The sequence below is a fragment of the Temnothorax americanus genome, unplaced genomic scaffold (assembly GCF_048541705.1).
Source record: "Temnothorax americanus isolate GAGA-0224 unplaced genomic scaffold, ASM4854170v1 Scaffold247, whole genome shotgun sequence".
In the NCBI taxonomy this organism is placed as follows: domain Eukaryota; kingdom Metazoa; phylum Arthropoda; class Insecta; order Hymenoptera; family Formicidae; genus Temnothorax; species Temnothorax americanus.
In genome coordinates, this window is record NW_027509388.1 from 6767 (window position 1) to 20514 (window position 13748).

The window sequence follows — 13748 nt, forward strand, 5'->3', positions numbered from 1 at the left end:
CTACATATCACCTGTCAAATGCGATACAAATCCGTAATGTGTCACAACAACAGTTTTTAGGTTTGTTTCCTATCGCTGACTGCATTAGTTCAAAAATTGTACATAAATATATAATAATAAATAATATATATATATTGTATACAAGATTACTAGTAATTACTTATTATTATGTATTTTAGATAAGAGCAGTATGGAATGTAACATATTGGGCGAATTTGATATTAATTTATTTGATAGTTCTGAAAGCTCTTCGGATGAAGAAAATGACAATATTGGCATAATACGTGAAAAATGATATGTACGAGATGCTATTAATCCATTTACAGCTTATCGTGAATACGAATTCCATATAAGATACAGATTTTCAAAAGAATCTGTTATGTATGGACTACTGCCTTTAGTTATTGATAGTTTAACAAAGCCTGATATGCGAGGTCTTCCAATTGAACCAGTTATTCAATTACTGATTTGTCTAAGATTTTATGCTACTGCTAGTTTTCAGGTAACATAAATTCTTTGTATTACATGTTTTTAATTTTAAAGAAAAAATACAAATAATTGTATTATGTATATTGCTTTATGGTTTAGAAAGTAAACGGAGATCTTATGGAATTACCACAACCTACAATTTGCAGAATCGTATTTAGAGTAACTGCTACATTAGCAACTTATCTAAATACTTATGTCAAATTTCCGACAAACCAAGCAGCTATACAAGAAAATCGAAGATTGTTTAAAGAATTAGGATATGGTTATGGAGCTATTGGGCTTCCTTGTATTAATGGAGCTATAGATTGCACCCATATAAGATTATGTGGTAATAACTTTGGAGGAATAGCTGAAATTTATAGAAATAGAAAAGGTTATTTTTCCTTAAATGTCCAGGTAAGTTAATAAGAGTAATGTTTATTTACATATATTTATTCTTCTTTTTATTTGGTTATTTTTTATGTGTAAGGCTGTAGTAGGTCCAAAAATTCCATTTGGTCCAAATGGCCATTCTGGCTGTAGTAATTCCAAAAATTCCATTTGGACCAAATGGCCCAGAATGGCCAGGAAGTCAACATGATAGTAGAATTTTCCAAAATTCTTGAGTTTTTATGCGATTTCAATAACGTGAACTAACAGGAATGTTAGTTGGAGATTCAGGATATCCTTCTCTCACATTTCTTTTAACGCCATTCAGAAATTCACAAAGCGATGAAGAACAAAGGTTATAAAAAAGCAGAATTTAATACATTTTAATACATTTTAAAGCTTCTGGAGGTTGATTGTGTATTTTAAAATGAAATAAAAATTGCAAAAGTAAACAGTTTAACTAGATTTTGACAAATAAAATGTAGATTAGTGAATTTTTTCACTGTTATAATTTTCACCTCGATTCAAGATACACAATTGACTCCCTGGTCTTTTGTCGTGATTCTCTTCATTTATGACGTTAGAAGCGAGAAAATACATTCTTTTAAAATTCTTGCAAAATACGATGACATAGAAAGATGACACTTGCAATAGAGTAGATGCAATAGATTATTATAAAATAGTCCAAAAACTTTTTTCTTACTCTACAATCTTACTTACAATCAACAAATAACTGCATAATTATTAATGAAGAAAATTGTGACAAATACCCAGAAGCTTTAAGAGATACACAGATAAAAATGTATTTTCTATTAAAAATTTCTTACTGTAGGTATAACGAAATTCAATCACAAACGAGAATGGTTGTGGAGAGAACGTTTGGAACATGGAAAAGACGATTTCCTTGTCTATCGAGAGGACTATCTTTAAAACTTTTAACATGTACTGGAGTCGTATCAGCTTGTGCAGTTTTGCATAATTTATCACTACATTTCAAAGACATTCTCCCAGAGGAACCAGAACCTAATGCAATAATTGAAGATAATGAGGAGCTACCTTACAATGAACCTCATTGGCAACCTGGAGATAATCATATTATTTGGCAAAACGTAGTTCGAGAATTATTTTATTAACTATATTTTAATGATATTAAGAATCAAACCAGTTAATAGTAAATCATTACTTTTATTCTTCACACCTTATTACACTGTTTATTAATTGCGTATTTTTATTGCGTATTATTATAACTAAAGCGACGTATAATCAACATAATATATTAGTTTCACATTGTTAATAATTATATATCTCATATAAAACTTATTCGAACTAATCAATATCCGAGACTTAATCATCCCCCCTAAAATTTAAAAAACGTTTTGAAATAAAATTTTTAGTTAGTTTGGAAGAAAAGTAATTGCTTACATCTCTTTTTGAGCACGGTACTTTGCTAACTTAAATTGCTCCTGCAATTCCTTTTTTTCTAATAATAACTTTTCCATTGTAATTTTATTGATAAATTTTTCTCGTTGTTTCTTAAGCTTACACATCTCGATTTCATGACTGATTTTTATATTTGCCAATTTTATTTCTTTTTCACTAATTAATGTAATTCTTTCCAATTTCTGTATCTTTGGATTGGAACATGAATTGGCATCTATACGTTTGCTTTTCTTAAAATCTATTAAGGCTCTGTTTTCTTTGTCAATTATAAATATATCTAAAGCATGATTTCCAATTGTATGCATATGTTAAAAATAAACAACATTTTATTTTAAATATTTGTATAATTTTTGAATGATATTGTACCACTAGATTGATTGCTGGATCCTTTATCCATAGATATTGAATCATCAATTTCAATTTCCACATTATTTACTTCTTTGCCCACTATATCTAATAAAAAAATTATACATGCAGTTAACAATAATTATCTCATTAATACAATTACTATTTAAAAAACTGTATTGAAATTAATTATTTAACCTACTTATATTCAATGCTGGTTCAATATGGGTGGTAAGGTTAATGACTTTTGTTGTCCTTTTGAAAGTCCTTCATTAATAATGTGATCAAATGTCATAGAATTCTGCTGGATTGCTTTCAAAATCTCTTTTTGCCGATCTAGAATATGCAACTCAATCATTCCTCTTGTCAAATACAATTTCTTTAAGGAAGGATTCTAGTGTAACGGGTCAAAAAAATCGAAATTTTTTTTTGCATAAATTAAAAGTATAACATCTTAAAAATATGCTCCTACAGTTATAAAGTCGAATTCGCAAAAATAAAGAAGTTATAGCTCTGTTTAGTGAGACGCGTCAGAGTCCCAAACAGCAGATAGTCGGCCGGTAAATACAAGAGCCTAACGGATCGATATTTAGGGTCGGCTATTGTTATGTTTGGAATAATTGTTATGTTATCTTTAAAAGTACTTTTCTGTTCACACATAAACACGTTTGTGTGTGTATTGTTTCACTTTTCGACCAATATAGACGTGTCTAACGTAGAAAGTAGAAAGATGCCTCGCAAAGGTGATAAATCTGGAAATTTTCGTCCAGGAAAACCGCGAAAAAAACGTTTCCAAGGAAATCAGCATACATTAGAAGAGGAAACTGAAGCAACGTCATCTGCTGCAAAAAAACTGAAATCTGCGGATTGTGTATTTCTTATCAATCAAAATCATGGCTACAGATTCATCGAAATCTTTACCGTTTTCAGCGCTATTTCACAAATGTTAATTTGTAAAAAATGTAAAAAAGATATAAGTTTAGCTGAAACGGGAAATCGTGGATTGGGTTTTAAAATTGCCATTACATGCTCATGTGGTATAAGAAAAATTGACTCAGGTCCTTTTGTAAATAATGCCTTTGAAATCAATCGAAGAATCGTACTTGTTATAAAACTGTTAGGAATTTGTAGAGAAGGTATTAATATTTTCTGTGGTCTTATGGATTGTCACGACTTTTTCACTCCCGGACCGCTCCGGGACGTGTGCCGGATCAAAAGGAGTAAAGAGAGCGGGATGACGGGCCTCTCCGACGATTCTCTCGCACCTCCGACACTTCGCGAAACGAATTTACCGTTGGGCGCCAGACGCGTCAACGCGCGTCCGCGAAATCGCGAAAGAAAACCAACACGAGACGCACAGCGAGACGTGCGGATGTGCGAGGAATCGGCTAGCTCGACCTAAGAGCTGGGGCGGGGGTGATGAAGGGCGGCGCGATATTCGGCGGGGTGACACGCCATAAATAAGGTTCCGAACTCAAGCAATCAATAAATCAAAATAACATTTATTCGGTAGGAATTTGCGCGTGAAACAATAAAGACCGATTCGGCTTCGGTCGGTTAGGCAAATTATATAATCAGTCGCGCGAGCGTCAGAGATGAAACAAAAAGAAATAATGATAGCGCGGACACCAAAATAAACGAAGTACGGCGTTATCGTATAATAAACGCGCAGAAGGCGCTGAGAGATACAGTATGACAAAACTTACAATTAATATGGAACATCAACCGTAAACACGAAATAATCACGGAAATAGAAAATAGGATCTCGCAGGAAAGATCGCGAGAGGACGATACCTCACGCTTGGAGCGCGTGAACGCAACGCCGGGAGTCGCACGAGAATTCTATCGCCAATTATCTTAAGCCTAACGCAAGTATGAATCGTGGCGTAAGCCACGTCCCAACGTAATGAGGACCGAACGCAACACAATAACGCGAGATCAATTTCGGCGCGATCGCAAGGAGACGCGGAATACTATAACAAACGCGAAAATACGGACTTAATCTAACGCGAGAAATGACCAAGGACAGCGCCAGTTATTCGGGCGAATACAACACACTGTCCTCAGTGATTTCCGAACGCGAAAAATGAGACGCCGAGGCACTCGGCGTAGCGCGAAATACTGGAAGGAACGCGAGAAAAATTGTGCGGGATTACCGCGAGCAATAATAACACGCAATCACCGAACAACGCATCCGAACATAACTACCCTAACACGCACGATTCTCTGAGGCAATTAGCCACTCACAGACGGCCGATTAACGCGAATGATGTGCCGACGCGGGCTACAATGCAACCTACGTAATATTAAGTAATCCGATACGCCGTGAACACGGAAGGCGCGAGACACAACCACGAGCGCGGACATTATACGAAATGGACTCGCAGTAACAGATTTCGCCACTAATCTATCGCAATCTCCAGAGGCTTGCAATCGCGTCTTTATTTCAATTCCGCGGCCACGATACCATCCTGAGGCCCTTCGCTCTCGCTGTCGATCGCCATTCGATACGCGGTCTCAAGGGACCGTACGCGTCGCGATATTACAACGTTTTTCCGGACGAGAGCGTGCACCGGAGGGCGGCGTCGTGGCTTTACATCTCGATATTAATTACTGCGGGCAACCTCACCGATGTGATGTCTCCTCGTAGGGCTCCTTGCCGTCACCTCGTACGGAGGATCGTCGCAGCGTAACAGATTTTCCCGACTCGGGGCGGCTATCGCTTAGTTTAAGAGAACGTTCGGACTTGCCGACGAACGACCAGAGAGTGTCTCGCTAGATTCGCTCGATAACGGAATCGATGCGGCACCCCCTTCCGTAGGAGCGTGCCAATCAATCGAGAGCGGGTTTGCAAGCTCGCGCGATATTCTAACGCAGGATCGTCGTAAGGTGGATCCTTCGGGGGTGCGCAACGGTCCCTCGGTGGCGTAGCGACTTCTTCAATTTGTCCCTGGGCAGCGGACTGGACTTTGTTCTGGCCGGTGTGCCTCCGGTTGCCCTCGGGGCGGTGATCAGTCACCCCGCGGGCTGGTATTTCGTGGAGGCAGATTGCTGAGGCCGGGTTTGCCCCGGTACCTGAGGCCCCGCTATCGGCGGCCTTGTCCATCGCTGCCTCATTTGCCGCATGCCTGCCGCGTTGCTCTCGCCGCCCGTGATCCATGTAGCTTCCGCTCTCGCCACCCCTCCTCGGTCCTTGGTCCTCCCGGACCCCTCTCGTTATCGGTACTCCCTCGAAGATTCGCCGTGGTGTGGGTGAGGCGCCGTGCGCATTACAATTTATACATGAAAATAAAAGAATAGTCAAAACGCGGAAACGATATCGACTTTTTGGCCTCTGGAGATCTCGTCGTCGCCTCTCTGGCTCGTCCCTGGGCGCAAATTTCCGCGCCTTGTGACGGCGGCGGGGCGCTGCCACGAAGCGGCGGGCCGCAACGTCACAGGATATGTGTACAGGATTGAATGTTTCTGTATATTACGCTGCTGTAGAAAATATTCACACTGCAGCAAATGCAGTTTTCCGTGCGTTATGTCGCAAAGCAGTAGAAGAAGAAAAGGAATTAATTTCACAAAAAGAAAATCCAGTTGTAAATTTCACAGTTTCTGGTAATGGAACTTGGAAAAAGCGTGGCTTTTCATCATTATTTGGTGTGACAATGCTTATAAGACTAAACTCTGGAAAAATATTTGACCTTGTAGTAAAAAGCAGTTACTGCCAATCTTGCACATTTTGGAAAAATAAAAAGGATACTCCGGAATATTTTGAATGGCTCGAGACTCATGAAGAAACATGCACCGTTAATCATTCTGGATCAGCTGGAAAAATGGAAGTGGATTCAATGCAAGAAATGTTTTTAAGATCTGAAGAAGAATTTGGTGTAAAATATACTAATTACGTCGGAGATGGTGATTCGAAAACTTTTAAAGCACTTCTGGATTTACAACCTTATGGCGAAGATGTAATATTAAAAAAAAGTGAATGTGTCGGACACGTAGAAAAACGAATGGGTACTCGATTGAGAAATATTAAAAACGTAGCAAAACTTGGAGGAAAAGAAAAATTGATAGACGCACTTATAAAAAAATTAACAAAATACTACGGATTGGCGATAAGAAGGCATCCGGATTCCGTTGAAGAGACGAAAAAAGCCATCATGGCTACTTATTATCACTTATGCTCAACCGATGAAGAACCGCAACATGAATACTGTCCAACGGGATATGAAAGTTGGTGCAAATGGCGAGTAGCAGAAGCGACTGGGAAACTTGATGCATTTGAACACCCGCCTGCTTTGCACAAGGATGTTCAAGAGAAATTGTTGCCAATTTACCAAGATTTGTCCAAGGATAATCTATTGAAAAGATGTTTAAGTGGATACACACAGAATTGTAACAAAAGTTTCAACGCATGCATTTGGCGTCTAGCTCCAAAACATCTCCATTGCGGTTCGAAGACTGTTGAAATTGCTGCTTATCTGGCTACCGCAATATTTAATGAAGGTTATTTTCCAATATTAAAAATTATGGAAATAATCGGCATTGTTATTGGACAACAGAGCAAGACATTTGCCGAATATCATAATGAGAAACGACTATTGAGTGCACACCATCGTAGTATATTTTTATTGTCGAAATTTGCATTTTGGCTTATACGTATAAAATTATTGCAAAAGCGAGTACTCACAGGTTGACAGCGTTCAAAGCACACGCGTTGCACTGGAATCTTATATTGTCGCTGCTGGGAAACTTGAACGCGTTAAAACTAGCCATAAACGATTTTCCGCTTCTGCCGCTATCACCAGAGCCAGACCACAGCTGACTTCTCCGCCCCTCGCGCCAATTTCGATACTTCTCGACGAAACAATTGCCACTTCTGGAGCTCCCTGATAGAGTAGCGGTCGTCGGAACTTCCTGGCTTGCGACGCTTCGGCCTGTCCACTGTCCCTCTCTCTCGCTCTCTCGCTCTCCCCTTTCGCACTCGCTCCTTTTGCTCTTCCTCGTCGTTCTCGGCTGCTCGTCTCTCACATCGATGACTACCGCACTTTCCTCGTCACACCTCCTCGCCTCGAATATCGGCGACTCGAGTTTACTCGTCGTACCTCCTCGGAGGGAAAACACCACCAATGCACCCGTCGCTCTCTTTAAGGTTAATCGTCGCGGTACACGACGCGATGATGACGGCCACCGGCCACGACGGCGAGAATGACGCAATCCCCAGCAATCCCGACACTGGAATATCACCACTCGCACGGAAACATCACCCGGGTACAAACGGGTATACTCCCTTCGGTAAATCTGAAGAATAGTGGCCTCCTCACCGATTTCGTTCAACTTGGACTTAATCGACGCGTTTTTGCACGAAACGACCGAATCTGGCAGAAAAAAGGGTCGCTCTGCCCCGCGAAGCGAGATATTAACGGTTAAAGTTGACAGGAATCAGGTTATGATTCCTGTCATACCGACGAGATGCAGCGACTACGACCATGCCCTGCGGCCACACGCGCATGCTCAGTGGCCGCACGCGCATGCAGCAGATCACGTGACAACTGTTTGGTTGGTATAAGTCAGAAGTGTAACATAATTTGAAATGATATTTACATGTACTTTTCATACACCAACTATTCTCTGCTTTAACAAATTATTTCTGTTACAAATATTAAGCGTTTAAGTTAACGAAACATAAATAATTTGTTAAAGCAGAGAATAGTTGGTATAATGAAAAGTATACATAAATATTTACTTTTCATATATCAACTATTCTCTGCTTTAACAAATTATTTCTGTTACAGTTATTAAGCGTTTAAGTTAACAAAACAGAAATAAAATTGTTAAAGCAGAGAATAGTTGGTATATGAAAAGTTCATATTTACATGTACTTTTCATATACCAACTATTCTCTGCTTTAACAAATTATTTCTGTTACAGTTATTAAGCGTTTAAGTTAACGAAACATAAATAATTTGTTAAAGCAGAGAATAGTTGGTATATGAAAAGTTCATATTTACATGTACTTTTTATATACCAACTATTCTCTGCTTTAACAAATTATTTCTGTTACAGTTATTAAGCGTTTAAGTTAACAAAACATAAATAATTTGTTAAAGCAGAGAATAGTTGGTATGTGAAAAGTACACATAAATATGTATGTACTTACCAAGCAGACAGTTGTCACGTGACCTTCTTTTGCATGCGCGTGCGGCCACTGAGCATGCGCGTGTGGCCACAGGGCATGTTCGTGGTCGCTACCAGTCGCTACATCGCGTCGGTATGACAAGAATCATAACCTGATAGTCGTCAACTTTAACCGTTAATATCTCGCTTCGCGGAGCAGAGCGACACTTTTTTCTGCCAGATTCGGTCGTTTCGTGCAAAAACGCGTCGATTAAGCCCAAGTTGAACGAAATCGGTGAGGAGGCCACTATTCTTCAGATTTACCCTCCCTTCTTCAAACTCGCTGAGAAAAGAGAAGGGAGTATAGTAGTGTGCACTCGGATGACGTTTCCGAACGCAGCCAATGTAGCACATAACCTCACAAAACCGTCTTAAGTCGACTATTTGCTCGACTTGACCAAGACCGGTTCAAGACAAATCTTAAGTAAGAACTGTGCATTGAATAATGCCATTTCGGTCTTAAGATTTATTTATGCAACGTTATTTGCTTACTTAAGACCGAGCTCAAGATTAAACTTGAAAGTCGGTCTTAAGCAAAAACTATGAATCGATCGTAGTTTTGAGAACGAGCTTAAAACCGTCTTGACTTTGAAGTTTGGTCTATGAATTCCGCTCTAAGCAAGTCGAAGATCAGAACCAGAGAAATGCAGTTAGGCAATCAGTCGGTAGCAGATGGTAATGCGTGCGAAAGCCACAGATGGTAACAAGCAGTAGCACGTGCCGAAGCACACAGATGGTAAATCATGCGTAAACCGGTGTGAAAAGTAGGACAGCGTAGAGATGAGAAAAGCAGGAGCATGCACAGCGAAGGTCCAAGTCAATCCAAAGCAATGAGGCGGAAGTGAGGTTAGAATAAGAAAGATATTATATTAGAACTGTTTAATTATGAAAAAGACCCAGAAAAGCGTGCTGCATTATTGAAAAAAAAGAAATGTACATATTTTGACGTTCACGCCGTAGCAAGAATGCTAATTTTTCACGAAAATAAACGTACCAAATCATATTAGTAAGCACTCTTTTTTTTTAAGTAAACATTTATTTTTTTTATTGTAACATTGTAAATGGCAATTATTTTATTATATTTAACATCCTTGGAGAATACACAATAACATTTATTAATTTCGAGTTGTTTAAGTTGAATCAGACGAGCGGAGAAAGGGCAATTTCGTTAAAAAATATTGGTAATTAATAGGAGTGTCAATCGATGCTGCAAAAAATTTTGCAGTGTCCCATTATTTCCAATCATTTTTGAGAATGTCAAAGACATGTAACGAAAAGCAAACTAGATTAATGCATGTACAACGAAATCCATCTTCGAAATTTGGACAATTGTCTATTTTTAAGCTAGATTGGGCCAACAAAAAAACGTGTCTCACTGTTCCCCATGTTCCACTACATTACAAATATGACGATTGTTCTCCAATATTTTGACATTTTTGTGCAGCATACCACCCTCAAGATTGGAATTACTGGCGGCAAGTGCAGCAGACCTATTCAAAGGTTACCTAAAAGAAACCTTTTATAGTCCTGGAAGCAGTGACAGTAATGCCCACGGTGCATTGCAAATGTTTTATAACAGATTCCATGAAAAGTCCATAGCGATCGGCAAAGTAAACATAAGAAAACAAAACTACTCAGAATCAGGTTAAAACTGTTCATATATTTTTCAAATTTTTAAATTTTTATATATTTGAAGATGACATGTAGAATATATTAATAGTATTTTTGTGTGATGTAGTAAGTGTAAAATTCAATTTAAAGCAACATTTTTAGTGCGTAAAATATGTTTTTGCCGCGGTCATCGCACGTGTGTGACATCATAAATGACCCACAAAAAAAAAGACACAAATTTCAATATTTTTGGTCAAATAACTCAATTGAAAGAATTTTTTTTTAATTCTTTTCCGTTTGTTAGGACATGCATTATACAATATAATAGAACTTGTCATCCCTCTCAAGGACAATAAACTCTATTTTCCGCGTTTGTTTCATAAAATATTATATTCGGCTCGTGTTACGAATATTGCACTCATAATATATGTATAAATCTCTTCTTCATCTCCCATTGCCCATACTATGATTTATGTACCGAACATAAAGAACATTAATGTTTTATTTTAGAGGAAAATTTATCTTTGGCTTACAAGAGCTTCAAAATCCAGTTTAAGTAATAGATAAAGAGTATAAAAAAAATGGATAAGTACGTCCCAAAATGAAAGAATTGCATATTACGAAAAAAATTACTTCAAAACAATTTTTATTATCTTCACCAATTTAAGGAATCTACTTGGATACATATTAGTAGGTCAATTTTTTATTTTTGTTGTTATATTATTACCTCAAAAAAACCTAAATAACAAGTTTTAGATTTTTATATCTCGAAAAATCTCAAAAAAATCTAAGCAGTAGTATCTTTATTTCCGAAAAATTATAACCCAAGTGATACACGTCACAAAATTATGTTACTTTATCAAAAAGAAAAGTCGCGCTTCAAGTGATCTATTACAATTACAAAAAAGAAATAATATCTCTTTAAATTAGAGCGCCAATTACAGAGAGAACATGTATATTGCCTCAAAAAATAATTGTTGCACTACTTTGAAAAATCTTTACATTGTTGTCAATTAGAAAAGAATGTATAATAACAATTTTATAAGATTAAAAAATTTTATTTAAATTTAACAAGGAAATACAAGATATTTAAATACAAAGTTATTTACATGTGTATTTTTTAATGGCCACAAAGAATTACAGAGGTAACAGTACAAAATAAAAATATTTTATTAAAATACACAAATTTTTTTTTGTAAAAAAACTTGGGGCGCTGCTAGACCTATTAAATAAATAAGGACAACAATAAATAAAAATAATTCAGAGAAGAATGCAATGGGAGTAATATTAAATGATTATCAGCGTGGATGTGGGAGTGAGTGATATGGGTGTGCGTGACTACGCGGACGGCGGATAATGCGGCTTATAAATAAGTATAGAATAAGTTTATTTATTTATTAAAAATTTTGAAGTCTAGCAACGTTAAATTTTTTTACAAGAAAAATTTATGTATTTTAATAAAATATTTTTATTTTGTACTGTTACCTCTGTAATTCTTTGTGGCCATTAAAAAATACACACGTAAATAACTTTGTATTTAAATATCTTGTATTCCCTTGTTAAATTTAAATAAAATTTTTTAATCTTATAATATTGTTATTATACATTCTTTTCTAATTGACACAATGTGAAGATTTTTCAAAGTAGTGCAACAATTATTTTTTGAGGCAATATACATGTTCTCTCTGTAATTGGCGCTCTAATTTAAAGAGATATCATTTCTTTTTTGTAATTGTAATAGATCACTTGAAGCGCGACTCTTCTTTTTGATAAGGTAACATAATTTTGTGACGTGTATCACTTGGGTTATAATTTTTCGGAAATAAAGATACTACTGCTTAGATTTTTTCGAGATTTTTCGAGATATAAAGATCTAAAACTTGTTACTTAGGTTTTTTCGAGGTATAATACTACCACTTTCTTTTTTTTTAGGTAACAACATATACACTACTATACGTGTAATTGGCGCCTTTTTTTTAACTTTTTTTAAAAAAGGTAATTTTGTGCGGATATCACGTCTTTTTGTAGTATATTACGCATTGTATAAACAGTATGTACAGGATAAAGCTATTTGGAGGTATAATACTACCACTTTGTTTTTTGGAGGTAACAACATAACAGGGTAACAACATAATACATATACACTATTATGCGTGTACTTGGCGCTCTTTTTTACCTTTTTTTTAAAAAGGTAATTTTGTACGGATATCACGCCTTTTTGTAGTGTTACGCATCTTAATCTTATAAACCGTATATAATACAAGGTATGAAGCTAAAAGTGTTACGGACTACTATTTCTAAAGAAAACAACAATTTAATATTTTGCTTAGTTTTTTTTAAATAATAATCTGTAACCCTTTTAGTTGTACACCTTGTATATATTTTTCAATTTCAACATAAAACATAATCGCAATAAAGCATGATTAATGTTAATAAGTCGTTAACTGTAAAATTCTTTATTTATTTTTATTTGCGTGTCTTACTGAATGTTGTTCGCAACTGTATATGTACCGATATCTTCAGGTATCGATGTTTTTGATAATTATTTTTACGTCAGACATAATTTTAATTCATCCAATTTTTATTATGTCTAGACATAATTTTTGTCCAATTTTTATTATGTCTAGACATAATTTTAATTCAGCGATTTTTATTATGTCATGACATAATTTTAATTCTGCCGCTAGAGAAATTTTAAGTCGATTGTTATGAATCAAGCTTGAATTCAATGTTTAAGTGTCCCAGGTTGCCGATGACGAGGTCCACATAGCGCGCTCTATAGTTTTCGGTGTCCAGATGTATTAATACCTTGAATTCGATGGCCACGTGTTCCAAGTTGCCGATGACGAAGTCCACATAGTGCGCTTCGTAGTTTTCGGTGTCTACATGTATTAATACCTCAAATTCGATATCTACGCGTCCTACATTGGGTGCGTTCAGCCGATACTTTGCTAGCGAAGTATCGGCTAAACGCACCCATTCAGATTTAAAGTTATTAATACACCTAGACACCAAAAACCATGAAGCGCACTATGTGGACCTCGTCATCAGCAATCTGGGACACCTAGATATCAATTTTAAGGTATTAATACACGTAGACACCGAAAACTACGGAGCGCAATATGTGGACCTCGTCATCGGCAACCTGGGACACCTAAACTTTGAATTCAACATATTATTACATCTTGACACCGAAAACTATGAAGCGCATTATGTGGACCTCGTCATCGGCAACCTGGGACACTTAGACATCAAATTCAACGTACGATTACACCTGGACACTGGAAACTATGAAGCGCATTATCTGGATCCCGTCATCGGCAACC

The 13748-nt window shown here is 36.8% G+C and overlaps 1 protein-coding gene across 1 annotated transcript; it reads left to right on the plus strand.

Moving 5' to 3' along the window:
* Window positions 1–291: 291 nt before the first annotated feature.
* LOC143898902 (uncharacterized) lies at window positions 292–7459 on the plus strand. The gene is made up of 3 exons (XM_077408699.1): window positions 292–298; window positions 6598–7254; window positions 7314–7459. Exons 1-3 carry the CDS (start codon window positions 292–294, stop codon window positions 7457–7459), a joined length of 810 nt encoding a protein of 269 aa, XP_077264825.1.
* The last annotated feature ends 6289 nt before the right edge of the window (window positions 7460–13748 follow it).

Bases quoted from the DNA above. Each gene is read 5' to 3' on its own strand.
- LOC143898902 (XM_077408699.1), top strand. The intron at 7,255-7,313 runs GTATATTTTTAT...TTATTGCAAAAG, and splicing joins ATTGAGTGCACACCATCGTA to CGAGTACTCACAGGTTGACA.